Raw genomic sequence first — 27,991 nt, 5'->3', positions numbered from 1 at the left:
CTGTAGTATCAGTAGAGTACATAGTCAAAGGCTGTTGAAAGTCATGAAAACGAAAGCGACTTTTGTTATCACAATTTTGTAAACCAGATTAAAAATTGTTGTCTAGCTAGCAACCAAAATTAGGTTCTTGAAGGGCTCAGATTCAAGCTGAAATGAAATTTTTCTCTGGCTACACAGCCAAGCAATGATGACGTAACTCAGGCCGAATGCTACTGTAGTAAAAATTTGATTAGAAATAAAGCATACCTGCTTCCAGGAATACTTAAAGTCACTCGTTGTGAGTCTGCAATTTCTGTGAGATTTAAAAGCTGAAAAAATAAATAAAATGACTTGACCATCGTCGACAGAATAAAATCACAAAAAAAGTGGTTAAAAAAATAGAGGAGATGAGTGATGACGAATTTATTCCGTTTTTATCTCAACAACGAATACCTGTTCAGTAGTTGATTTCTCTGGAGCATTGAATTTTAAAACAATATCTGAAGACATAGGTCCGCCATCTTTGTCAGTTACTTCAAGTACAATACATGCAATACCATATCCTGTTTTTCCTGGTTCAAGAGTCCTGTAATATTATTAAAATATTCATTTGCAAGCAAATATGTCCAAAATATCAAATTCTAGTCAATTTTAGATCCAAGGTTTGAGTGAGTCATTGATACCCCTGATTTACTCAAGTATACCGCCTTATTCAGAGTGAGATAAATTGAGTAAATTGATGAATACCAATAACTCAGAACCTTGTGCGCATAGACAGCTAAAAAGATGCATTTCCCGTCATGATATAAATATTGAGTAGCTGAAGCAGCAAGTTTATTTAGGAATTTTAATTTTCCAATACTACACTTATTCACGCCTTTTTGCTTTGAACTTAAGATAGGATCGACATTCTTATTACGGGGGTTAAGAAAACAGATAAAACAGCTTGATTATATGGCAAACCACTCTCTCTCGTCCGGTTACCAGTCTACGTCGGGTATGGGATTAGTTATTTGTTTCAGATGCATGGATAAACTTTATGGTGGAGGAAGCCATTACCTACCAATGGTTACAATGGACGAGGAGTCCAGCAATCCTCTTGCACATATTTATTCCCTGCGAGATTCGATTCTGCGAACCCACGCAGGTTAATCAGAGGTGCTGTGGCAATCGTATTCTTAATGCTTAGCCGAGGCGACATATCGCCATGTGTGATGAACATGATATTTAAGGATATGCAGGAAACTACAATTTTTCGATATGTAAGAATCATTCTGGATCAACATTGTCCACTCGTTCTATTACACCCTGGGTTAGGTGGTCGACATGGGAATTGAACCTAGAATGTGTAACCTGCGATGTCAACACTTGTTAAGTCTTACACCTTAGCCGCTCGGCCATCACACCTGCAATTGGATTTATATACCGGTTTCTTGTTAGTAGCCTATTAGTGTTAATGGAAAAAAATTTTCCCCAAAGAGTATGTGTATTTCAAAACTTACTGATAGAAAAGAAAAACGGAGCTATCGGTTGCTTGTGTCATCTTGGGTCCAAAGTCATCAACAGATATCGGCATCATTTTATAACCAACGAATTGTCCAGATGGTATTGCTGGATCCACGTATCTAGGCATTGCCATAATTTGTAATAAATTTTGATGTAGGTAATATCGTACTGCTGGTAGGCAGTTTGAAAATTCATCGGGGAGTCCATATGACAAAGTAGTGTTTGGTGATACTTGTCGTATATGTGATATAGCTGGACTTCCAGTTGTAGATGTACTAGGTATTGTAGTGACGCTTGGTTGAATGAATAATATGTCTGATGAAGATAACTTTGAATTTCTTTGCAAAAGAACTGAAATAAAAAATAAAATGGTCGAATATCAAAAAAATGAATATATTAGCTCCATGTTTTCCAGCCAGGGAAGAAAGTTTGTTGTTCTTGGGTAGGAATTTTACTTTGTATTTGTTGTGGTATCGCTAATATTTTCTAGTTTTTTATTATTCCCCAATACTCATTTATGCACATATCATGCACGACTTAAAAAGTGTGAGCGAAGCTCGTGCATAACACCAACTAGTGATCCATTAGGGATTGAATGAACAAAGTCCTTTTTATACGAAGGGAGGGAGGATAAAGAGTTCTCAAATAGGCAAAAGGAGAAAATTAATGAGAAACGTTGTGAACCACTGAAATGGTTAGTGAAATAAAAGACGGTAGCTCCCATGCTTTCTCTAATTAACTACACTTTTGTCTCGCTGGAATCATGTGGTCCATTATTGTCTTATGTAAAGTACAGGTAAGAAACTTGGTGTTATGGAAATCACAAATCACACATCAGTGATAATCTGGTTGCAGGACATTATTGAACATTATTATAAGTTGCTCTTTTCGTATAAAAATACAATACATTAATTCCTAAAAATGCTACATAGCATGCAATATGACTAGGTGGAGATTCAAATATTGCACTGTACAGTGATGAAATCCACTCATTCAACCACACATCAGTGATAATCTGGCTGCAAGACATTACTGAACATTATTATAAATTGTTAATTTAGTTTCAAAAACAATGCAATAATTCTTGAAAACGCTAGAGAACACAGATAGAGATGGCTAAAACGTGATTTTCTTGTAGTAATGTACTCCAATAAAAAGCTTATCAAACTTGCTATCATACACTGAACACAAATCGACAAATGACATTATAATTCGACAATAGTATTTAGAGAATCAAAGTTTAGAATTGCACGTTATTTATTGAATACCAATTGACGGGTTCATATCAGCACCTTCAGCTTAAATTATATTTAAACGACTGTAATTTAGTATCTAAAATTAGAGTACTATTTAGTAAGTACCATACTTACCAGTTATCTTCTCTAATACAGATTCGCTGAGTCTTCGCACAATAACTTGATTCATTTTTTCCAATTCTTCTTGTTGTTGAGGCAACAGTGGACCAACACCGTGCCATTTCAATGCCAATGTTCCACCAGATTTTGGTTCAGTTAGTCCAACACCAGTGAGACTTTCTTTTGACGTGCGGCGATCTGTACATAGAGATAAAAATTATATAAAAAGCAATTGTTACATATTTAACATCAATATTGACTCTGGGTTGGAAAAAATTTCGGCTCTGGAAAAAACCTTTTATCTCGAAAAATGTGCAATATGAAAGCCCGCTTTAAACGCTCAGTAAAATTGTCCCAAGTCCCAATCGGCATATTCATTGCCTTTGATTCCTCTGAATTTGGAAATACGACACCAGCCCAGAGCTTGGTGAATAAAATATTTTTGGGCAAAAAAAATTACAAAAAAACATCTGTTTGACTAAAATCTGGAACATTTTGTCCAGGTGTCATGTGATAAGCAAAGGTTAGAACATCCTGCCATTAACCACAGTTTAGTGGTCTCCAATTTCGTACCTGCGGATTCGTTTCCAAAATTATCAACTGAAGAATGTAGTAATTGTGATGATCTTCTGCTGTCAGGTTTTCCACCTGTGTCTTCTTCCATGCGACAATAGAATACTGATTTATCTGGAAGCTACATAAAAGCAGAAAGAAATTCATTACCCAATTATTATTGAGTGAACAGTATTAATTTTCTTGTACACTATTCACAATGCAAGGAGCTCTTTGCAATCAGCCTCTACTAGCTAGGGAGCAAATAAAATTGAGGGACCGGAACCCTTAGGGTTCAGCATTGCCACCAATTTATTACACTTTACAAGATTTTTAACAGGCGATGCTGACATAGGTCAAGTCCAACACTTCAAACACCAGTGTTCCTAAAATCTTCATGATCCGACCAACCACTCTCAACACAACCTCCTGCTCTTTTATAAAAATTTGTAGTTTTGCTTCCAACGTGTTTGCATCAGTTATTTTCTGACCCAAGTTTAATGATACATTAAACATTAAATACATTACAGTCCAGGAATTGAACAAATCAAAATTTTTTTAAAATTTAAGTATCCATGGCAAATGTTGACTAGTTAATTTTTTTTCTTTGTCTGAGCAAAGACTTCTCCGCCAGAGAACCCCCAAGGGTTTGAAAAACTCTACACTAAACTATCACACTCATTTCACATTTGAAGACACTCACCCGATACACAAACATATTCTTTCGGTTTGTGACAATGAAATTTATGACAAGATCTCGCACTACAGCCATAACGTTTGATTTTCCTGCAATATTGCCTGTTGCTTTTAATCTCGGATGAATTTGTATAGCAGTTTCCAATACAGCGTCACATGCAAATTGGCCAGGGGCATTTGTCATTGTCGCGGCAAGTAAGGCTCTGTGAAATACATAATAAAAAATTTGTCGCTCCAGAAGTGCGTGTACCAATATGGAATTTGTTCGCCACTTTATATCAAGTTGTGTAAAGGGACTGAAACCTATGGGCAGCGGGTATATTCACCAGGCTGACACGGACAGTCCCACACTCGTAACAGAATTAAAATGAGGAAAATCGGAATAAAATTAGGGCCTAACCTTTACCTTGTACACACATTACGGGAGTACCGAAAATTGTAATAACAATGTTTCAAACCTATATTGATAACATATTGAACATCAAACTGTAACAGGTGAACAATGTTTACAAAACCGACAGTGAACATTGTTTTAAAAAAGTGTCACATTCCTGTTTCCGTAGCAATGAACATATTGGCTTTGTCAGTTGTTTGCATGTTATACTTTGAACTTAATAATGTCGACCACTTGAGTGATGACACATAAAAGACCTGTATTGCCAAAGTACGAATTAATATCTAGAGTATCAACAAGATTTTTTCACTCAAGGTAGATACCTATCATACCTATCTGTATCATCACCATGTTCATCCGAATGTCCGAAATTAGTTGGATGATAATCTCGCTTCCAAATATCTTCTTCTGTTTCTTCCACAAGAAGTGCGTTGCACATTCTAAATATTGAAAAAATAAAAAGATAAATATAATATTTGGGGCAGAAGTTAGTGGCAAAAACTGCAAATGATGTCAATAAGTTTTCGGTGTAACAAAACACAGGGTTCACAACCTTTACTTTATCATTTACCCCTAGGTCAATTTCGAAAGTAAAACTGACCCCTCAACATTGTATGTAACCTGCCTTCCTAAGTAATTCTGGCAATGTTGCAACATGCTATGTGGTCAACCACCACGCTTGGTCATGTATGTTTTTCGCTTGCAAAATTAAAATATAATGCACATAAAAATTTATTGTTGGTTGAGAACCTATGAATTAGCTAAGGTGGTCTATGGACTGAATGTGACATAAATATTATTTTGCTGGTCCTTCCTAAATACTGTTTTAACACTAATTTGGTTTTCCATGGAAAAAAAATGAAATCATTTGCTTTCTAATATAATAATTGAGCTGAACCTTTTACATATTACACAAGATTAAAATCACTAACATAACTTCATAACCCTTTCCATGCGATTTTTATTTTTTATTAAATAATCGTATTTGCTACGCCGATTTTATGCATTTGTACCCCCACAACTAATCGATAGACTAACGAAAAACTAATGATCCTCTGCTGCCCACTGACGGCTCGTTGGAAAGCTTATTTAAAGAGGTTGCAATTGGCGATTAAAAAAAAAAGTTTTTTTAAAAGTGGTGGTCTGAGTCACAAACCGGATAGAAAAAAGGCATTTTTTTTCTCTTGGGAGTTGAAACTTCAAACCATGATAAAAAATAGAAATATTCGCTAAATCCTTTACTGTTACCGCTTCGTGGTTGGCAAACAATAGCATAATATTGCTGTAGCAATTTCGTGATCTAACTCAAAATACTTTGGTAGATGGAGGGGATAATATGTCTTCTATTACAACCCAAAAAACACCGAAATTTGCATAAATTTCAAAAACACTCCCTCGTTCCGCCGCAAATAAAATTCCCGTCATAAACGAAAGCGAGATTTACCGTCGCTTATGTTAATCTCAAAGAAGACTTCTTATCAATAAACCAAAACCCGGAAAAACTAGACCAACAGTTTGCAACCGATTGCTAAATAAAACAGTGGAGTACATCAATGTACCCGCCGCAATCTAGCGACTTTTGTCGTTGGTACTAATACGTGCCCACCGCACAGAAAGGGTAAAGCACCTTTTTTTAGTAATTGGGCTTGTTAAAAAAAACTTTTACTGGTATACTATATGGCTCGTATGTTCACTGAAATGTTAAAAAATAACCTGCTATCATGCATTTCATGTAGCAATAGAGTTTGATTGACACGTTTACATGTTGTATGAATATATTCAATAACTGCATTGAACACACGTTTGTGTTCGATTTCAATTCCATCAGGTATTACAGCACTGCTACGTCTAAAAGAAGAATGAACTTGTTAAAGCTAATAAATAAAATACTAGTTGGAATTAAAAAAAAAAATTGAAGATTTAATAATATATATCACAGCACTAACTAATCTAGATTAGTTGGTTATAGATTGTTTACATGTGTCATAATGAAAATAAGAATAGAGAATGAACAGCAGATGAGATGAACAGAAGGTAGAATGAACAAATTCAGCTGCTATTTTGTCATCGAGAGGTATTTAGTTTAGTTGAAATATTCAAAAACTGACACTAAAAACGGGATAGACCACGCTAAGGACAAAAAGTGGCTGTCAGTATTTTCACTGATAAATGCTTTCAATTTTTAGGAGAAAATGCTGATTTTCAAAACATAAAACTGTTGATACTTAACAGTTTTTTTTTTTCTTAGACAAAAAGGTATTTTGAAACCAACCAATACCAGCTTCCAACCTTTACAGATGCTTTTATAGGGCCTGGTTTGGAGAAGCTTCATAAAACACCGAGCTTTTACAAAATTTTCAATCTAATGCCACATTAGTTTAAAATTGTCAATCCCCCATCTCCATTCTTGATATTGCAATTTTTCTCACCTGTGAAAGTAGGTCTTTACATGATCTGATAGAACATGAACAATCAACCAAAAACTTGGTAAATCATTAGCACTGTCATGTAGTGAAACCATATAATCATCTTCTCCATCAATATCACTTTCCTGAATAGTAAAAAGATAAATGGATTAAATCAGGAAAAAAAGACACGATACTCCAGAAAAATGTACCCCTTCGCCATTCTGAGTATTCTGAAAAATATCAATCATTATTGACCTATTATTACCTCTCCATCGTATCCAGATTCAAACCAACTTGCAGTACTATATCTATGAAATTCACCATCAGATAAAGACACTGGACTTGACATTGCATCTTTACCGCCCGCTCCAAACAAATACGCAGAATTTGGAATTGCGGCTGCTGGTGTGGTAGAAGACAGTTCATTTCCACCACTGTTATCTCGTCTCAACATTGGGGTACTTGAACTCGGCTCACCAGAAGTAATTACAGTCTCTCTTTGAACCATTTGAGTGACCGGTGTAATGTTGTGTGCAGATCGACGATGACAAGCTGGGGCTGACCCTGATGATCCAAAGCTCGAATTATGTCCGGATAAATGACGCACCATGGGTGAAGTGGGTCCTGAATATTGTTGGGGTGAATTCCGAAGCGAAAGTGGGGTAACTGTATGTGTGCTATGCCGTTTTAGCTGATATTTTCCAGACATATTTAGATTGCTCTCCATGCTTCGTTGTTTAATCGGCCCCCTTCGTTTTCCTCGTTTAGAATCCATTGCTGTGTTACGACAATCCTGACACATGTCAGGGGTAATAGCGTTTGGTAACGATAGTCTTGACTGCCCCCCTCGTGCATATTTTTTTGTTCTTTGCTGCCCTCGAGGTGATAATCCATCGTTATTATTAGAGAAAGGAATATCAGGACTGACAATATCCAATGCAGACGTTTTCCTGATAGGCGTAGATTTGCTAGATGAAGTTTGCCTTGTGACGGTTGAAGCACTACTTTCAGTACCTGCGACAACATCAGATTCAATTGCGTCGACGGACATTATTTCGTTGTTTGGTAACGAACGGAAGGACAGAGAAGAATGGATGGGACAACCAGCTATAGGTAAAGAAGTACAAGATTTTGTTGACGCTCGGACAGAAACAGACGGCGATTTAAGTGAATTTGGAGCAGTTTTTGTGCGGCGTAAAGTTGTGTGTTCATTCTCCAAACTGCTTTTTATGATTTCATGCACAGCTCTCCCACCAGAACTTGTGCTTCCAGTAATGCTTTGAACATTCGTGTTTCCTTGTGAGGGCAAATTTCCACCTTCTGCTGTTTGTTGATCGATCGATTGAAATATTTCATTTTCTCCGAGAAACGGGACATTTCGCCAATTTGGAATAGGTAAAAATGTTCTTTCAGTTGTGAAATAGTAAAAATCGCCTTCTTTCTTCATTCGATATCCTTTGAAATCTTTAAATATTCTTTCGAATTCAATATTAAATAGCGGAAGACTTTTATCAGCCCCGAAAACAAATTGAAGAAGTGTATTTTCCACCATACAATTCGTTTTATCTGATTCGTCAATGTGAGCAGTAACCTGAATAAATAATTCACTTATAAACTTGCTATAATAGCATAGAAAAAACGAATACTGAATACAAATCTATTAAGAAAGATAGATTTTTAGACAAATTTCTTACGAGATATTTCACAACTGAAGAAGACCTTATATAAGCAGCCACCTGAAGTTGGTTAAGACTAATTTTCATATGGCGTTGTACAATTTTGTTGTGAACAACGATCTAGACAGGAAATTATTTAAATGTGAAAAAATCGTTGGGTTTAAAAGGTTAGGATTTTTATAGTCGAATATAGCCTACAATATTTGTTTAAACTATGCAAAAAAGTAAAGGGTTCTAGCTATACATTTGATAGAATAGGACAGGATTTAAATATTTATCCCGGAGGAGAGGAAAGTCGATAAGACAGCTTAATCATATCGCACAACGTCCTCTCTTCCCAGTTACCAGTCCATGTCGGGTATGGAATTAGTTAGCCAGTTATTTGTTTCAGATGCATGAACTTACGTGAACCACCTCTCGTCCATTATTATCCCCACAGGATTGAAACCAGCGAAATCACGCAGGGTAATCAGAGGTGCAGGAGCATATTCCTGACACTTAGCCTGCAAGGCTGACCAAGTATTAAACACTCAACTTCTAAAACTAACAATTCACCACTGTCCATGTCTTAGACTCTTAGAGTAATAAAGCTAATATTCATCATTTAATTAATCTAAAAACTTTAAATTCCGTAATATGACAAACCTTCTCCAATGTTGAACTATCAATACTTTCACAAGTTCTCAGAGCACTGATGATTTCATCTTTTAACAACCATTCTATTTGTTCCTTTGTTAAATTAACTGCAGCTAAACATGGTGCAGGAAGCATGTAAAGAGGATCAACTGTCTCTGGAAAAATAATATACGAATATTTTAAGAAATACCACAAAATGGAATTTGAACTCAAAATTTTTAACCCACAATGCCAACATAGTTCAATGGTCTAACCTCTACCCTTGGCGTAATGCTGTTGTACCCAGTCTTTTTTCAAGCACCCAAATTCTTAAAAAAATAACTTTTGTACAATCTCACACCCAAGAGTATGCTTAAATACTAGGTCTGTTATGCTTATGCCTTATATGGTCACAAAATTAGGTGACTAATATGAAACAATCATTATTACCAAAATTTATTTTCACCAAAATTAACTCTAAGTGAGAAAGCTGCGGTTATTTGCCACAAGCGAGTGTTTGAAATCGTGGCGTTGCCATACGCTGTGGTACTTTCCACATATCCAATTGCTATTGAGCAAATATAAAATAAACGATAAAATTAACTTGGATGGGGAAAACAGTAACTTTTAGGTTTTTAGGTTTTTGTTGAAAAAACGAACGAACCAGGAAAATTTTCAGGCGACCTGTAGGTTGGGAAACAATAGCTTAATGAATATGAAAAGATCACATCGTTGCAAAATCCTGGCACGTCATTTCGCACAAGTTACATTTGTATCCATATATCACCCTTGCAATGTCGATATTTCCTCATATAGCCTATTCAGCATTCAGTGTTGACACAAATTCAATTTTCAAATTAGAGGACACCAATTATGTTTCCATACCATAAAAGAGATTTAGTAGTTTTATGATTTAATATTTTTACCCTGTTCATCATGAACTGTGTGAATTCTTTCTTTCTTTGAACTAACTTCATGTCTGGGACTGTCATCTTCTTCGGGAAGTAATCCTTGCAAAGTAAAAAACACAATGATTATAAAATTGTGTCAAATATTGACAAATAAGGAATTGTAATAAGCCATTAGTCAACAGTTGGCACAAAATAAATAAAACAAAAATTCAATCGACAGGGTTAAAATTGGAATACATGTTTCCTTTATATGGTTTTTATGAAGCAATACAAGATTAAATTTTCTGAAACATTATAGCATTGAGCCTGGAAATTGTGAACCATTTGAACCCTTGAAGAGTTAGCTCGACTCATATCAATGATAGAGTGTCCCCAACATTGATTGTGAGTAATTCTACATAGAAATATCTTACCTGAAGTAAACCTATTATAATCATTTATATCGGGTGTATGTTCGTTTTCATTTAAATCAGCAGGTAACGTCATCCATATTAAATCGAGAGTAATATAAAGTTGTGAGAGATCAATTGATTCACATGGACGTTCCAGATTAGTTAAAACACTTTGCAAATTTGTTGGCAGACCTTCAACCGGCATGGTACCATGGTTTCCTGTGGTTAAAAATTAGAATGAATTGAAATCCACAATTACTATTTTCAATCTCTTGAGTCCACAACAGATACAATATCAGGGTAATAAAAGGTATATAATACAGTATTCAAGGTTACGCTGTATTAAAGTAAGCTTTTTTATATTAAATGTTTGCAATAATGTTTCATGGCAAACTAAGAATGAGGGGACCGCCTCAAGGCCCATGTTTCAGCACCCTCCTGTTTTCCCATATGCCCATATACAAGTAGTCATGGACTTTGTGTTATATTGATGAATGCATGCATTTATGGCTGCAAATATATTTATCAGTCTGGGGGATAAAGGAGGAGATAGTTATAAAGAAATTTGCCAGTAACTGGAGATGAGAGTTGAAAGCAATATTAATAATCACTGTATATATTGATCAATTAGAAATCAGAAAGCGTGGAACGAAATAAACTAGTAGTCTATGTATGATGGTCATTTTCACTAGATGAAAAAAAAAACATAAAATTTCAATATAAATCAGCATTCAAAAAAACAAAAAAAATACCTGTCTTTTTATCTCGAATGGTACAAGTCATGCAAAGAAACAATGGAACATTTTCATCATCATTATCATCTGTTTGCAACAATTCATCTTCATCATAGAATGAGTAAGAAGAATTTGATGATATACTATCGCCATCTGAATCATGTTGAAATTCTTCAGTCAAATCAACATCTTCTAGTTCTAAATGATCAAATGGTTATACATGGTATTATGTAATTCACTAAGCTGCAAAAACTGATGTATGGGGTTTCCTGATAGTTCAATAGTTTTCCATGCACCTTATGTTTTTTTTGTTTACAGTAATCTGTTCTGTAATTATTTCATTGCATGCCTCACTGGTAACTAGTATAAATACAGGTAATTCAGCTGTAAAAAGACAGTCTGTCCTCGATGATATGTTGAGCATGTGCTCTGACTGTTTGAGTTATTTACTTCAATAATAAACTTTTATTCGACTCATCAGTCACATGTGAATTAGAGTCCAAAATATAGTATGGGCTCATATTTCAAGTGAGTAGAAATAAACTAAAACGCAATTTATTTTAAAAATCTATGTATTGAATGAGGTCTTGAATTGAAATATTTTTCCACACATACCTAAACTATTATTACCGGTACTAGTTTTAATGGGTGATTCTACAATTTTCCTCCTGACAAAGCCATACACAAACAGTCTGATATATACAGATGTATTAATAAGCTTTAAAATAATTTTAATTTTGGTGTGGTTAGACATAGCCTAGCATTTCCAACACTATACAAATTTAAAATGTGATTCGGTAAAAGTCGCAATCTCTCATAAGCAAAATCACAGGATGACAACTTGACAGCAGAATGGTATATTCATAATTGAAAAAACAATTGAATTTCGGTACTCCTGAAGTATGCGCACCATGATGTCGCATAACCTGAACCCTGACCTGGTACACAACCTGAGTTCAGGTTGTGTGCCATCTTGGTGCGCATACTTCAGGTCCCAAATTTCTTACTTCTAGACTGCCTTTGCTTTTTCCTCCTTTTTCTTGATGGCGCAACTTTCTCAATATTACAATCACTACTCATTGTACTTGGTTTATCATGAATTAAAGAGGAAAAGTCGGCCTGTTGAATTCACAACAAGAAAATTGCAATTAGTTCTGTTTCTGGACAAAATGAATATTAGAATTGGTCAATTGGCTACAAAAGACTACAGACACATGTAAAATTAGCAATTCACTCAATGAATTGAATTTTAATAAAATGGAATGTGTTTAGTTATCAATATAGTAAAATTTTAAAAATATTGTCTGTATTATAATTGCTAAATTATTATGGCATAATAGTAATAATAAATCTTATATACAAAAGAATATTCATGGAAATAGGTAACTCAAATTGAATTAGATAATAAACTCCTTGTCTTGTTTAGATTAAAAATTGACAAGATTCCATATCATGTTGATGCACACAATGGCAGGACCACTGTGACATAAAAAAACTAAAGATTTTTTTATAAAATGTTTCAAGAAATGAAATATTCAACATATTTATGAAAAAATTTTCACCAATGCGAAACATTCAAATTTATAATTTTTCTCACCTCCGCAGTGAAATCATTCTCACCAACTTCAAACTTAACATCAAGATCACTTTCTGTGACAAGTTCATTGTTTATAAGATTTGTCCTGTTACTAAAGTGATGAGGAAAAAAATCTAAAAAAGGAAAAAATCATGCACACGTTAAATAAAATTTCTAAGAAAAGATAATAACCCAAATTTTCATTTCAAAATGTAAATAGCCTGTTGTTATTCTAAAAAAGGTTTGCCTTAGATATAAAAGGCTAAATTCGGTTTACTACGTATTGACTTAAAAAATCATCTGGCACAAACATAGCCATAAATCTGCCATAGAAAGTTCATATTTAACAAGATCGACAAGTATATACTCCATCTATCTCTATCCAATGCCAAAATAATCCTTCATACCCTAGAGCAGGGGTGTCAAACATGCAGCCCCAGAGCACATCCAATGCGGCCCTCGAACGCTTAACAATATTTGTAATATTTTGTGAGTTTTTTGTTATCTAAATGTAATACATTTTTTAAATCTTTTAAAGTGAAATCGATTATTCACACAGAAAACCACAATTTGCTGAAAGTAGTTTTGGAAAATTAAAAAATTTTTGTTTGCAATTGGACCCAATTGGATACACCTCAAGTTAGCAAAAGATAACTTAAAAAAACACTTTTAAGGATTAAATAAAACGCAAAGTACATGAAGAAGGTGGCATTTCTGAAGAAAAATGGGAGTTGCAATATTTCTACATTTCTCAAAATTAGAAAGAATACAATATATAAGAATAAGAATACAAGAAAGAATACAATATAAGTATATAAAAACAGTTTATTCTGGTAGTATTTTTGTAAATTTTAGGCTTATTTATTTAGATTAAGTATTTTTTAGTGTATGTATTATTCTTTTCTTATCAAAACTTTGTTCAAAAATGTTTTGATTTTTTGTAATAATATTGAAATGCAAAAATTAATATGTAAATAGCATTTGAAATTTGAGAAGATACCAAAACTTCATTCGACTGTTTAATTGCATCAGTATGTATGTCACAAACTAATCCTATCTAAAAATACGCTCCAGGTATACCTACATTGTCAAAATATATCAAAAACTATTTGCGGCCCTTTTCACAATACCCAAAATGCAAAAGGCCCTCGAGTTTGACACCCCTGCCCTAGAGAGCTCTTCGGCCTGGAGACTAGAAATCGAACCAGTCCATCATTTACCAAACCAGCCTAACCAATTTATTCAACCTTGATATTTTGCCTGTTTTCATAACTATTGGAGGCAAGAGTCAGATTTGCGACTTCTAATGGTGTTAGTCAAAATTTTGAACGCAAACAAGCTTTTTCAATAGACCATCAAACTAGGCTTGCATAAGCCAAAGTTCTTATTATAAAAATTTGTTTTGTATTAAGTTTGAAGCTGGAGTCCCAGAGTCAGGAGGGTGAGCCAGCCAAGAATCGAAAGTCTGGGACTAAATGGTTTTTCGAATGACTCAAGTTTGGGAGCCAGAAATAAATTTTTCAAGCCCCATTACCGTGAATATTAGTGGACCCGGGACTGATCAGACCTATACTCAGAGATCTTTCACCTGCGACGCTGAGCAACATGGCAAACTAATTTCAGGAGAGTAAATCAAGTTCAACTTACCTTTTTCATGATCTGAATTTTCATGATTATCTCCATGATTATCTTCTGATATAGCATGATCTTGTACATTATAATAAAAAATATCGGGCATTGTATGAACTGGATAAAAATTTTGCGACAATAAATTCAGAAAATTCATCTTCACTTGATCATCTGTTCCTGTATATACAGATAAAAAATTAGACAGAAAATAAATATTTAAAAAAACATTTGTCTGCAAACAGGACTATTTAATCTTGGAATCCTGAGACAAAAATTACTAAAATTGCAAATTTTTATTCCTTTTATTTTTTAATAAATTTCCATTTGGGTACAATATTTTTAATTTTGCTTTCAACAAGAGTCAGTTGTTCTCAAACTTTCATGATCCATTCTTCCTTTCCAAGAACTCTTAATACTTCCCTATTTCTATATGAATACAGAGTTTTGTTTTTAACAGGTTTAGATTAGTTATTTTATTTGCCAAGTTTAATAATAAACAAAGTAATTAATAATAAAGAGTAAAGGAATGAATACATCGCATTTAAAAACCTAGATCAATATCAATTAAATTAAAGCACGAGTAGTCGTCGCAAATACTACATAGTGAAAGACTTTGCTTGTGAACCCCGGGAAACCGCCCCATGGTCCCCTGCACTATTTTTTGCTTTTTCACAAAGTGCTTTCACATCACCACTCTGAACAAGACGTTAAGCAAGCAGTCATGAAATGATGATGAAATATAAAACCCATACCTAATCAGAGTATGATAAATTGAGTGGGGTATGCCGAACTAGAAAGATGATGGTCCTTTAAAAAACATTAGTTCCCTGTGTTTCAGTAGCTATAACCCCTAAAAATACCTGATATATGTCTCGGATGACATTCTTTCAACAAATTGATGGGAAACTCTGGTAAATCTTCCCATCCTACTTTCGAAGTTACCAGAAGCTTCTTTAGTGGTTTGGAAATCTGAAAAATATGGTTTCAAAATTAAGTTTCTCTTTAAAATAATACTGTATCATACAACTACATGACAATACAAAAACATACCTTTAATGAGCGAGGCAATGAGCCTGTGTGATTCGGAGTATTCTCATTACTCAAAGCTGGTGCAGAATTATTTGTAGCAATGTGAGAAAAAGGTGGCATAACTTCCGATTCAGGTGTATCCCCATCTGTATCATAAATATCCTTTCCCGGTATACCACCAGGTTTTGGAAGACTTTGCGGTCGTTTACGCAATTTTTTGAACGCACTACGCACTGATGATTTATCTAATGTTCCTGTTTTTCCTGCTTCTGAATGTTTTTGTGAGTCGTCCATGTTGTCTCCGATTTCATCATCTGGATGTTTATGTTCATGGGTTTGTTGTCTGTTTATTCCCGAAACTTGATTTTTGTTTCCTCTTGTTTTTTGCTCAGGGCTTTCTGAAGATGTCTTCTGCTGTGGAAAGTGGCTGCTGCTGCTGCTTTGAGAAGGATCAGTTGCAGATGAAGTTGAACTTGTATGTCGTATCATTGGTTCAACTCTAGCAACTGGAATGTGTGGACCAACATCTGGGAGATGAAATAATAAAAAATACTAACAGAAAAAAACATTTGAAAAGGAAATGTGAAAATATAGACTACGTGTGGGAACAGCCAACAAAAATTTTTCGTTAAAATTTTTAATGAATAATGGGGATATCTATTTTCAGATATTGTTACTTATCGATTTTAATCGGTAAGTATGTTGATAGGTATTCGTCTGTCTGTATGTCTGTCTGTTAGATGCACGCGATATCTCACGAAAGTGACATTGAATCTGCTCCAGATTTTGCATGTGCATTCATCATATGTCGGACCAGAAGCCTATTGATTTTGGATGAATTATGTCGTATAATTAGGGAGTTATCAATTAATTAGTGATGGGACACAAGGTGTCACTATAGAGTAGGAGTGCTGTTTTGGGGGATCCCCTAACTTTCAATCGATAAGTCTTCGGTCTCTGACCGATATTCTTGTTTAATTGTTATTTGCGCATTGCTGCAATTGATTTTTAGCGGATAAAAAGCATGTACTGAGAAGTATGAAATGTAGATTCGTTTCTTGATATTTGCATATTTTGTACAAAGTTATAGTCAACTTCTTTTCACAATGCCTATTCCATTCTATGAATGCCCACACTACCGGGGTAAAATAGATTTGTTGTCAGGTCAAACAAAATCATGCAACACATGGCAGTGATATCCTGAAAAAATCTTATATCGGTACTGTTCAAACTCTCTATTGAGAGATTGAGACCGAATACTTGGCTTTATTGAGATTTTTTGATAGATCACATGAGGAAGAAGGACTTCGTTTTCTTACCCAAGAAAAAAATGCTATATTTAAATCACAACTCACCCATTGAAAAAACATCGTCACTCTGAGCAATCATTTCTTGAGAAAGATGTTGATTTCTGAAAGCTGCTACCTAAAACAGTGATTAAAAGACTTGATTGTTTTTGGAAAAGTCTTTGCCAAGTACTTCAGTTATGTGGAATTCACTACATCATAGTTTTTTCCTGACCATTTTGACTTGTTATAAGATCTTGGGATTTCAGTGGATTCCCACAAATTAGATTAGAAAGGGGTCTACTTTACTGTACTGTACAACATGCAAACAAAACAGAGTCATAGCATACCTGAGGACATGTGATTAGTAAGAATTGGGTAATATCAATTTCCTGTACAGATTCCAAACAAATAGCATCAGTTGCTGCTTGTACATCAATACTTGCTATATTACTACCCCCAGTCAGTTTGAGATTTTTTGCAACAGCTCGTACAAAGCACCTGTAACAATGACATAATGACTTACAATCATGAGTTTGCTTAACCATGACACTTAACACACTGTCCGAATGTAAATACCAGGAGTTTAAAAATGGCTCAAGTCCAACCACCTTAATAATAGTGTGATAGCTTTTATGTGAGCCAACCCACAGGGAGCATACTGAAAACCAGTTAGATTTTAGCTTGGTGTTCACATAATTTAGTTGAGTTAATATTATAATTATTCGATTTGTCAAGTTTATTCACATGGAGCTAGCTGCGAAAGCTACAGAAAACTTTCATAGTTACCCAAAATAATTGAAAGCTGCAAGTAAAGTAAATTGCTGTTTATTAATATTATATGTAATAAAAATTTCATTTTCACATGTGATTTCATGTAAGAATTTTACTCCTCATTAGAGTTGTGCACCTCTAATTTATATTCAGGGGATGACCATAACAATAACTAGTTATTACTTTTCAAAAATGCTCACCACAATAAAAAAGACTACCGGTAATACCTGTGATACACATCCACCAATGTTTCACATAATGATGAAGCATCAGAATCCAATGCTTTATTATGAGAGGAACCAAACACATCTTCAATGTTTGTAAAAAATCCATCACTTCTGGCATGATTTGTACCCTGGAATGATGAATTGCCAAAATTTAAAAAAATTATCATTACCTATTGTTCTGTGAATACAGAATTAAAGAACTAAACATATAAATCATGCCATACTAGATTGTCTATTGCAGTAGGGTACATTAGCTTCGGATAAAATTAGAATTCTGTTATTCCAAAGAGTTTTATATTGAACAAATAGACTTTAGAATGGAGCTGACAGAAATTGTCACACTTCGGTTGGATTTGGGATTATTCTGCAAACTGGCTTTCCAGATTGCTTTTGTGATTCAGATGCATAGCACTGCCATTATTATGAAATTATTGTACCTTATCCACTTTGTGTTTGTACTTACTGGAGTTTGATGGAAAGGATAACTTTGCGATCTGAAAAATCTGTGTTTTGATGAAGATTCAGGTTCAATTTTGCTGTCAACAGATTTAATCCTGCAAATGTAAAATTTCTTCATGAAACTATATTCATTAATAACAAATAAATAAATTACCATTCAAACAAAAAATAATATTGCTATAAAAATAATATTCCATGAATGAACTAGTTTAACTAGTTGTTGAATCAACCATCCAAAACTTACTCGTCAGCATCAGACAGACCAAAAATGAACTTAAAATGAGTTTATATAATAGTGTTGTTATTCAAATGTTGGAAACTAAGGTATCAATATAAGTAGGAAACAAAAGTGGACCTAAAACAGTGCCTTGGGGTACTCACTGAAAAATAGATCTGGTATATTTTCAAATATCACTTGCGATTGATAAATTTGTTTATATAGCACATTTTGAGAAGAATTTGTTCAACCGAATGAGTTTGACACAGCGCTGTGTATTGGCTTATTTACATTTTATTAAAACAGGTTTAACCTGCTCAAAAATAGACTTGAAACGAGTTTGTATACTATTGTTGTAAAACGTTGGAAACTAAGGTATCAATATAAATAGAAAACAAACGTGGACCTAAAACAGTGCCTTGGGGTACTCACTGAAAAATAGATTTGGTATATTTTCAAATGTCACTTATGATTGATAAATTTGTTTATATAGCACATTTTGAGAGAAATTTGTTGAACCTAATAAGTTTAACGCTGTGCGCAGCGCTGTGTATTGTCTTATTTACATTTCGACCTGCTCATGAAGTGGACTGGTGTAATACAAAGATGAAATCCCAAACAGAGTATGGGGTAAATAAAGAAATTAAATTACCAATTGATACATCTTTCATTTTCAACCGAATTATGATTTATCAGATTGTTTATATATTATGTCTTTAAACATGACAAACACCTTTCCATAAATTACAGGAATGCAAATTACATTATACTCGTAACCCAGTCAGGACGTTTGCCATTTTGGGAATACAAATTAAACCACCCCTAGTTTAGGTCATTACACACATATACACGGATTCACATACAGGCAAAAGATACCCAAACGTCAAAGAACAAAAGTCTTTTCTCTGTAACGGATGCACCAATCAATTTCAAATTTTCAGTTCTCATAGATATTTTTTGATATTTCCAGCAAATATCATTCTTTAAGGCCTCACCGTTGGGTACCGACCAATTCGTATCCATGCAGAGTGTATTCTTTGGTACATCCAATATATATTAATGATGCATTACCAAAAAGCAAGCATGTCGTAGTGATAGACAGCAAAAAAAATGATATGCATCGAATAAAATATTGAAACAAACCATCAAATTGAGCAAATAACGAGAAAATAAAAAAAACTGATGATGAAAAGCTGTAAAATGTCATTAACTGAACATTTTTCAAAATTTCGTTCCCGCTTTATACCATGCAAACAAAAATAAACTCCAAGCTGCAAACTGATGCAATATAGGGCATACATATTATCACATGCATTCTTACACTTCTTTGCAGCTCTGTGACCTATTAGTAACTAGTTTTCTTGGAGAAGTTAATCTCTTGGCTGAGAAGTGATCTTGTACATAGTTGGGTCTAAATTAAATAGCGTAATATAGAAAAAAACTGCTCCTAAACAGAAAATGTTATTTTTCTACTACTACTATGTCTTATTTTACAAAAAATTTTTGTTTAAGAGTGGGGAAACCTCTGCAGTGTTGAATGATAACTTGCGCTAATCAAGAGAAGTAAATGAAAACCTTTTTAAGGAAACGAAAGCGAAAATTCAGACATAATTCTGTTTAATATCAATGAAAAAACTAAGTCAAAACCATGTCTCATGGAAAGAATAGGATGGGTAAGATTTCACTTTGGAAGAAACACACACTAATCCTAAGTAAAAGAACAGATTCGAATAGAGACTTGGATAAATAAAGCTAGGAGCATGTTTGTTTCAAACCAGCAGGTCAAAACACCCACTTCCAAATATTTTGCTTTGTCTTTTCAACTAATTTTTTTTCATTTTTCGACAATTAATTTTTATAAGTACCGGTACATGAGTCATGACATCATGATCACAATACTATGGTATAATATATCAAACTAATGAGAAATATAACTTGATCGACCCTATACTTTCATGAAGAATTTTATAATAAATATGATGCAAGACAAAAAATAACAATTCACACAAAACCAATTTGAAAAATATATATGAAAGTCTTAACAAATAAAATCACATATTATACAAGTATGCCATAATAAATAAAAACATACTATTGAGTTGAAAACCCCCGAGATGATTTCAAATTTGTAGAAAATGGAACAAATTTTATAAATATTTATAATGCTGTTGAAAACATTCAATTTATGGTTCAAAATCAAATTTCATAAAAATAAATTGCTTTGCTGATTCAAACTTGGTCTTCAATCAAAAGTATATTTGATATGAAAATATATATAAAACCTTCATTGCAAGTTCAAATTAACGCAAAAATATAAGTAAAATATTTGCCTTCAGGTAACAATTAGATCAGATACCTGTAATCCTGTTCAACATCCAAGTTTGATATATTGTGAGGAACAGAGGTAGGATCTTTCAATAGCTGTTCCACAATATTTGACGTAGTACATTGATACACAAACACTGGTAAATTAATCTGTGGTTGAGGATCAGGTGAATATTCTACTTGTGGCTCTTGTTTCAAGTTCTGTAATATGATCAAATGCCACATCAGAATGATTGATAATAATAATTAAAACATTCTATTGAGTAATCTACTCAGGGATGGTAAAGATAGAGTCAGATGATAGTTTATCAGTGATATTATTTTCAATTACAAATGACAACACTCCAGATCGGGGATGGGCAAATTACGAACAGCAGGCCGATTTTGAGCCTCTGTCACAGTAACTAAGTCTATTATCTGTAACTGGTCAACTCAGAAAAATAATTGCCCACCCCTGCTCTAGATTAAGTATTACTGCTTACTGCTGAGTGCTATTAGTGCGTGTCATCAACATCAGGGCCATTCTTAACATGACGTCTCAAAAATACCAAAAGCCTATATAGAGTGCCATATTAAACAATATAACAATGTTTAAAAAATATGACAAATTTGATAGCATAAATATATACCTCGTCTGATTTGTTCGAATTGACAGATGTTATTCTTTTTATGGATCTTCTTCTTGCAAGTCTATAATCATCACGACTGAGTGAAACTTCTTGAGGATTACTTGGAAGTTTTTTCTCTTGCGTAATCTTTACATCAGCAGGCTTGAAAGAAAAAGAAGTAGTATGAATCAGTTTTGAGTGCAATACAAAACCTCGAAGCTCGAGTCACAGACTCAAGAGTCTTGAGTCAAGTTTGAGTCTCATCAAGTCAAGTCACTACACTCTCGAGTTAACTCGAGCCTCTGCTCTTTCATGTACAAGAGATCCAGTGGAATGGATAAATATGAGTGAGATGACACTAAGACTTCCATCTCACGTTAAGCCAAGATTATTCTGAAACCAATTTGCAGAAATGACTCAAATCAAATCAAATCTTTGGAAAAATTGACTTGAGTCTGATTTATTAGCTCAGGTTTCCTCAACACTGGTATGAACTAAGCTGAAACAAATAACTTAGTCAAAATAAAACACCAGCAATTGAATAAAACTTTTTGAGAATAGCAATTTCTCAGGTAAAACAAAAAACTCTGCAATACATATACGGTAACTTACATTTGGCATAGATTCAGGCACCTCTTCCTCAATATTTTGCATTACATCAGACTTGGTATTGGCAAGATCAGGCATACTGGCAGCAAGTTCCTGAATAAATTGAAAAAAGGTATTGTTATACTTGTCAAAAACAATAAAGCAATACTAAAATATATCGACACTGATATGACCATCACTAAATTAAGTAAAAATCCAACCTAATGTTAAGGAAATTATACAAAATTCCATATGAAGGTGTGCCAAGTATGAAAACTAGCAACGTTCAGGCCCCATAGAGAGACAATTGAATAGATGTACCTCTAAATCCTTGAATGTTGCAGGCAATAGTGTTATCATTATTTTTCCTTTCAGTAAAACTTTGAGATAACATTTCCACTTTGTTTTCGGGATATCATCATCCTCACTGCTATCACTGGTAATAGATATTTGATAAAAGATATAAACATATTATTAAAAATTCATAATGAAGTACGGTAAATTGCTCGTGGTAGAATAAATAATATAAGAAACTTTTTAGCAGTCGTTTATCAATAGCTTCATGCGGAACTCACTACAACATGGAATTTATTTCTGAAATTGTTCAATTAATCATCTACCATGTACAAAGCCAATTAAAACCTATGTCACACCCATGAACTGTTTGCCATATCACCTATTCAAGAAACCTTACGACCTGTTACAAAAGTGTGATTTATGGATAGAACAAACAGTGCAGTAATAAAGATAAATATATGGATACAAGGTGCAATTAAACATACAGAGTATTTTAAAAAAATTGTTCTTGAATTTTTTTTTTACGGCTTCCAATTTTTAGCACTTAAACATAGAAATGTCTTCAAAGAAGCTACCAAATTTCCTATACACTCCCTGAGCTACTTACTGGGTTTTACCAGATATACTCACAAACATTGATTGAAGCGTTGTCACAATAAAATACGCAAAATTTAGAAAAATCATTAGATAGTAGAGTGATTATTGGGCGCTCCAGAAGTGTGCGTACCAGTATGGAGGTAAGTGATATTGTTCGCCTACTTTACATAAAATTGTGTAAAGGGACTGAAACCCATGAGTATATTCACTTGGCTAACACAGACAGTACCCGAACTCGTAAGTCATAATAGAACTAAAATAAGGAAAATCGAAATGAAATTATGTCCTAACCCTAATCTGGTACACACACTACAGGAGTACCGATTATTGACACGCCAGAAGCTAAAAAAAACTTATCTGGCATTTATCAAACAACTATCACATTGGCAGGAGAAATAAAGAGGCTCCAGTAAAATTTACACAAAGGTTGGACATGTAGGTTTTTCACTTAACATTTCCTGATTAGAAAAAGGTAATTTAAATTAATAACTGTGGCCCGGTAAGGCAAAATCGAAAAAGAATATTATTACATTGCCAACATCATTATTTTATCACAATCAATGCTACCTTTCTTGTTCTGCTTTGAACAAATTTGATTCCTCCTCTCTTTTGATCATATGCTTTGTTACATTAAAACAATCAACGTCTGATAATATTGCTTCTTGGTCAGATATTTTTGATAACGATTGATGAAATAAATCAAACAAACAAACATTGGGACTGGGAATCTCTTCATTGATGTCGAAGAAACCTAAAAATTTGACAAAGATATTTAGGTAAGTATGATCATTCATAATAAGTATATAAGTATATTTCGATTTTCCCACAAAACAAATCATACACAAAACACAAACAATGAACACACAGGAGATTGGGAAAATCGGGGAATCATATTATCATAATTAGTGTATGTTGACTATATTGTATATTAGACTCATACAGTTCGGGCACTACTACTAACCTATTGCAAAAAAACAATAAGAATAGGCAAATAGATTACCTTGTGATAAAGTCATGAATAGCAGTTTCACTCGTGGACATCGATCGAGAAGGCTAACCAAATCAAACAAACAAGGAAAATGTGTGATTCCTTCATAAACAGGATAAGTACTCCTGGTTTCAGCACAGATTGGCGAACCTGAATCAAAATGGAAATATAAAATGAATGAGATAGAAAAGTACCAAAATACATTTAATATTAAATATAAAGTTTCTATTCAGTATGCTGAACTAATGGTTAGAAACCGTTTAGGAATGTCCTTAATTCAAAACTCAAAATTTTGAGTCTCAAATCTGCATCTACTTGGCTAACAGAAGAATCCATGCATCACTGAACTACATTTAAAATTACTTGAAGAACCCAATTAAAAAATGAACTTATTTATATTTTACTCTTTCAATATTGACCAAATCAAAATATAGGAAAGAGTTAGTTACTTGAATATCAGTGATTTTAAAAAATATTTATCATCCCATATTAATGTATTCAAAAAGTAAATATTTCAGATTCATACATATTCACTCCATTATTGCGGACCATTCAAACTGGCTGATTCTGGACTTTTCTAATAAATTGTACATAGATTACTTACATTGACCATCAAGATGTGACTGAGAACTTGGCTTTCTTGATCTCTGATGTTGATTTTCATTTTTGTTTGGCTTTATGACTGGAAAAATAATAAATGTTTAAAAAGTCTAATAATGGAAACTGAAACAATAGAAGTAAACTAGTCAATGATTAGACTATAAGAACTTTAGTCAAAAAATAGAAATTAGCAAAAATTGTCTATAGAAATTTGACAATATACTCAAAAAAAAAAACTTTCAAATTGATTGTGTACACGGATTTCATCACTTTGATTTTTCTATTATTGATTTTTGACAAGTGGTTAATTTTGGAGTTTTTAAAATTCTAAATCTCACTAAGCATGCAATCATATCCAGCGCTGGATAGAAGTCACTCAACCCCGAGTCACAAGGCACTCAGAGTTACTGAGTATGAATGCGAGTCATTTTATTTAGATGACTCGAGTCACCTAGAGTCTTTGATAAGAGGTGACGTGAGCCACTCTTCAGCAAACTAAATAACCTTACGTTGCTGTGGAAGAGTAGGCATTACACATGACTTTGGTTCGCACATCAGTCTTAAGTGTTCAATAGTAACCAGGATACTGAGAAGTTGTCTGTCTTCATTTGCAACCTGAAATGAAAAATTACCTCTTTAAAAAAAACTGTTCTAAAATATAAAAAACTTGTTTCAATGACATAAAATACTCACAACTTTAGGTATATCTTGATATGCTGATCCTAAAAATTTTTGATTAGGTTGATAGATATTGTATGTTGTTGTCGCTGATGAAGACGTGCTACTTAATCTGCTGCTTCTCCCGCTAGACAATTATAAAGGGGTTATATAGAGGTTTCAAAATAATAAAAAAAGTTAAGAAGGCTGGAGAAAAAAGTTAACATATTTAACCAGAACTTCATTACCATAAAAATTGCAAACACCATTTACACTGATTAAGTACAAAAATTAATTTATTAAAAAATACCTCTCTAAACCGCTTGCATGTCTATGATGAGAAGATTCTCTCGATTTTGGAAACGAATCAGTGACAACAAAGCCACATTGTGGTTCGATCCACATTTCTGTAGCAAGAAATAATTCACCATCAGCCTCAGCTGTGTCTTCCTCATCATCATCCGATCCATCCAACGAAAAACTAAAAAAATTACAGCAATATTTCACATTTATTTTGGCTGGATGAAGAAAATTTGCAATTTTTTTTAATTAGGCATAAAAATTAATGTATTGCATTTTACGCGTTTCTGTCACGATCAAAACGATGATGTTGTTCTACCATCATCTAAAAGAATTTCTAAAATTCTAAAAACCATTTGTTAGGAATAGTTATTCCAACTGAGACCGATAGTGTTCATACTACGGGCGCTCCCGTAGTATGTGCAACAAGATGGCGGACACCTGAACATCGTATGTGTACCAGGTTAGGCCATAATTTTATTCCAATTTGACTTATTTTAATTCTATTACGTGTTCGGGGACTAGCCAAGTGACGCCCGTAGTATTTGTATCTGAAATCATTGCCTAATCCTAACCTGATACACACACTACGTTCCGGTGTCCGCCATCTTGTTGCACCTATTACAGGAGTTAATTGTTGTTCTGGCGCAAAGTTAAATGAAGTATTTTATTGTAAGTCAGTGGTTCCCAACCTGGGGGTCGCGACTTGAACACCAAAGACTTGATGTTTTGGGGAGCTTCTATCAAGAAAAAAAATGCCTTAGTGCAAGCATCATATGAAGTCTCTCTGCAAAATACAAAACAAAAAACCAGGGGGTCGCGACGTATGTGTGAACCACCACAGGGGTCGCGAGCCAATAAAGGTTTGTAACCACTGTTGTACGTCAACAAATATTTTTAACCTCACCTCTCTCTTGAAGTGCATACAGTTGGTGGAAACATGATGAATTGAGCCAAACAATAATATGTTATTTCACTCCTGAAAATAAGACAAAACTCAACAGTGTCTTTAAAAAAAGCAACCTGGTAGATGTGGTCATGTTGGCCTAGCTATATTTTCATCTTGATTCACCAATACCACTTCACCCAGGGTGTATATGGTATCTAGAAATTCTAAGTTCTAAAACTTGGTGAATATATGAACCAGACTTTTTAATTGATATCTCATGAGAAATCGGTTTATATATAAACTACCACATGAAAAGCATAGATTAAGTAAGCCACTAAGACTCGGCCAACTTTAGTACAAACTGAACAAATAAAAATTCTTTGTGAATCGAAACGAATTTATTCATAAATAAGTTAAATAATAACCAATAAAAAGTATCTCCAAAAAATTAGACCAAGGTATTTACAAAATCAAAATTTTTTTACCGGTATATCAATAAATTAGAAATTGATAATATGGAATACGCTACACTACTCCACTATACTATACCTACCCATCTTCCTTATTTAAAATCATTGGGAATTCACGAACCATAGAAATCACTCCTGAAGATGAACTTGCAAAATTAAATCCTTCTGATAGTCTGAGCTGTAACATAATACAGAAAGTTACAAAATGAATATGCATTACTGGCGTAACGCTCTAAAATTGTAGCAAGAAAATGCAGCATGGCATTGAAAAATAAAGTCATAAAACACCTAAGTTACAAACTTTGTGTTACCTTTATTAATAAACTTGCCATTTGCCCTGCAACGGCAAGTGGAATAGGAGTTGCAGATTTATTTGTTATTGACCAAACACATCTGCTATGTTCCAGATATCTGCATAAATCTTGCATCAATGATGTTGAGCCAACTTCTCCTCCTGATAAACCAACGGAAAAGATATAAAAGATATGTTTAAAAAATTATACTAGAATTTAATTTATGTGCAGTTAAATAGGTATATACAAAAAAAATGAAAACTTGTCTCAAAAAAATTTTCCTCTAATGCAACTGTATAAGCTGGATAAGTTCAGAATGTTAAAATCATATCAATTGCAGTTTTCTGATTTTGACATCTGAAAAGGCACAAAACCTAATATCATTTGTAATTTTTTTGGATTTTTGTCTATATAAAGTCATGATTTGTATGTTTTTGTGCAATTCAAAGCAGAAATTGCAGCAAAAAATGTATGCCTAGTATACACTCACATATCCAAGAATATTTTCGAATGAAGGCAAATAAGAGGTTTGTTACTATTGGGGGATCATACTCATGTTGGAAGAAAGATAGATAGGTTTATCCTTTATCTATTTTATCAAACTGCAATCTATTACATACCTGTTATATGACCACTTCTTGAAGATGCATTCGATGATCCAACTTTACCATGCCGATACCCAGAAGTTGGTGGCTGCATGAAATCTCGGGGTGTTTGATCATATCGAATTAAAATGCGATCGAGAGGCTTGTGAACGAGAACAGCACAACTTCGTTCAGAACCTAAAATACATGTGAGAAATGCACAAATGAAGAAGTGTATATCAGTGCTGTGCTTCCATTAGTTGAACACAAGCTGACATAATCAAATGGGGCAAAATTTCACTGATCATTATTTATCCATATTTTCTTCCGCGAATATTAATTTCACTTTACCAATTTCTTACAATCACAATTTTTCGGCA

General features: G+C 33.8%; 1 protein-coding gene across 7 annotated transcripts in view; it reads right to left on the bottom strand.

Moving 5' to 3' along the window:
* Positions 1-27,991, bottom strand: part of LOC120338903 (KICSTOR complex protein SZT2-like) — a 66,563-nt gene that overhangs the window by 23,827 nt on the left and 14,745 nt on the right. For 6 of the 7 annotated variants that reach the window (XM_078115843.1, XM_078115844.1, XM_078115846.1 and 3 more), the window contains exons 17-54: positions 27,648-27,809; positions 27,046-27,188; positions 26,818-26,912; positions 26,283-26,354; positions 25,386-25,556; positions 25,112-25,223; positions 24,928-25,033; positions 24,423-24,500; positions 23,831-23,968; positions 23,398-23,581; positions 22,258-22,372; positions 21,961-22,050; positions 21,370-21,510; positions 20,772-20,941; positions 19,737-19,826; positions 18,203-18,293; positions 17,740-17,867; positions 17,089-17,239; positions 16,808-16,877; positions 15,474-15,979; positions 15,284-15,392; positions 14,442-14,600; positions 12,816-12,928; positions 12,226-12,337; positions 11,237-11,416; positions 10,506-10,703; positions 10,108-10,191; positions 9,212-9,357; positions 7,156-8,481; positions 6,912-7,033; positions 6,196-6,330; positions 4,815-4,922; positions 4,096-4,291; positions 3,414-3,534; positions 2,856-3,038; positions 1,482-1,836; positions 433-565; positions 247-308 (exon numbers count right to left, since the gene is read on the bottom strand). In XM_078115843.1, coding sequence (XP_077971969.1) covers positions 247-308; positions 433-565; positions 1,482-1,836; positions 2,856-3,038; positions 3,414-3,534; positions 4,096-4,291; positions 4,815-4,922; positions 6,196-6,330; positions 6,912-7,033; positions 7,156-8,481; positions 9,212-9,357; positions 10,108-10,191; positions 10,506-10,703; positions 11,237-11,416; positions 12,226-12,337; positions 12,816-12,928; positions 14,442-14,600; positions 15,284-15,392; positions 15,474-15,979; positions 16,808-16,877; positions 17,089-17,239; positions 17,740-17,867; positions 18,203-18,293; positions 19,737-19,826; positions 20,772-20,941; positions 21,370-21,510; positions 21,961-22,050; positions 22,258-22,372; positions 23,398-23,581; positions 23,831-23,968; positions 24,423-24,500; positions 24,928-25,033; positions 25,112-25,223; positions 25,386-25,556; positions 26,283-26,354; positions 26,818-26,912; positions 27,046-27,188; positions 27,648-27,809 — 6,655 coding nt within the window. The remainder of the gene's footprint in view (positions 1-246; positions 309-432; positions 566-1,481; positions 1,837-2,855; positions 3,039-3,413; positions 3,535-4,095; positions 4,292-4,814; positions 4,923-6,195; positions 6,331-6,911; positions 7,034-7,155; positions 8,482-9,211; positions 9,358-10,107; positions 10,192-10,505; positions 10,704-11,236; positions 11,417-12,225; positions 12,338-12,815; positions 12,929-14,441; positions 14,601-15,283; positions 15,393-15,473; positions 15,980-16,807; positions 16,878-17,088; positions 17,240-17,739; positions 17,868-18,202; positions 18,294-19,736; positions 19,827-20,771; positions 20,942-21,369; positions 21,511-21,960; positions 22,051-22,257; positions 22,373-23,397; positions 23,582-23,830; positions 23,969-24,422; positions 24,501-24,927; positions 25,034-25,111; positions 25,224-25,385; positions 25,557-26,282; positions 26,355-26,817; positions 26,913-27,045; positions 27,189-27,647; positions 27,810-27,991) is intronic. The other variant, XM_078115845.1, reaches the window with a different exon arrangement.

The sequence above is a fragment of the Styela clava genome, chromosome 9, assembly GCF_964204865.1.
Source record: "Styela clava chromosome 9, kaStyClav1.hap1.2, whole genome shotgun sequence".
In the NCBI taxonomy this organism is placed as follows: Eukaryota; Metazoa; Chordata; class Ascidiacea; order Stolidobranchia; family Styelidae; genus Styela; species Styela clava.
The sequence above is the reverse complement of the archived record's forward strand: the minus strand, read 5'-3'. Positions and strand labels throughout refer to the sequence as shown.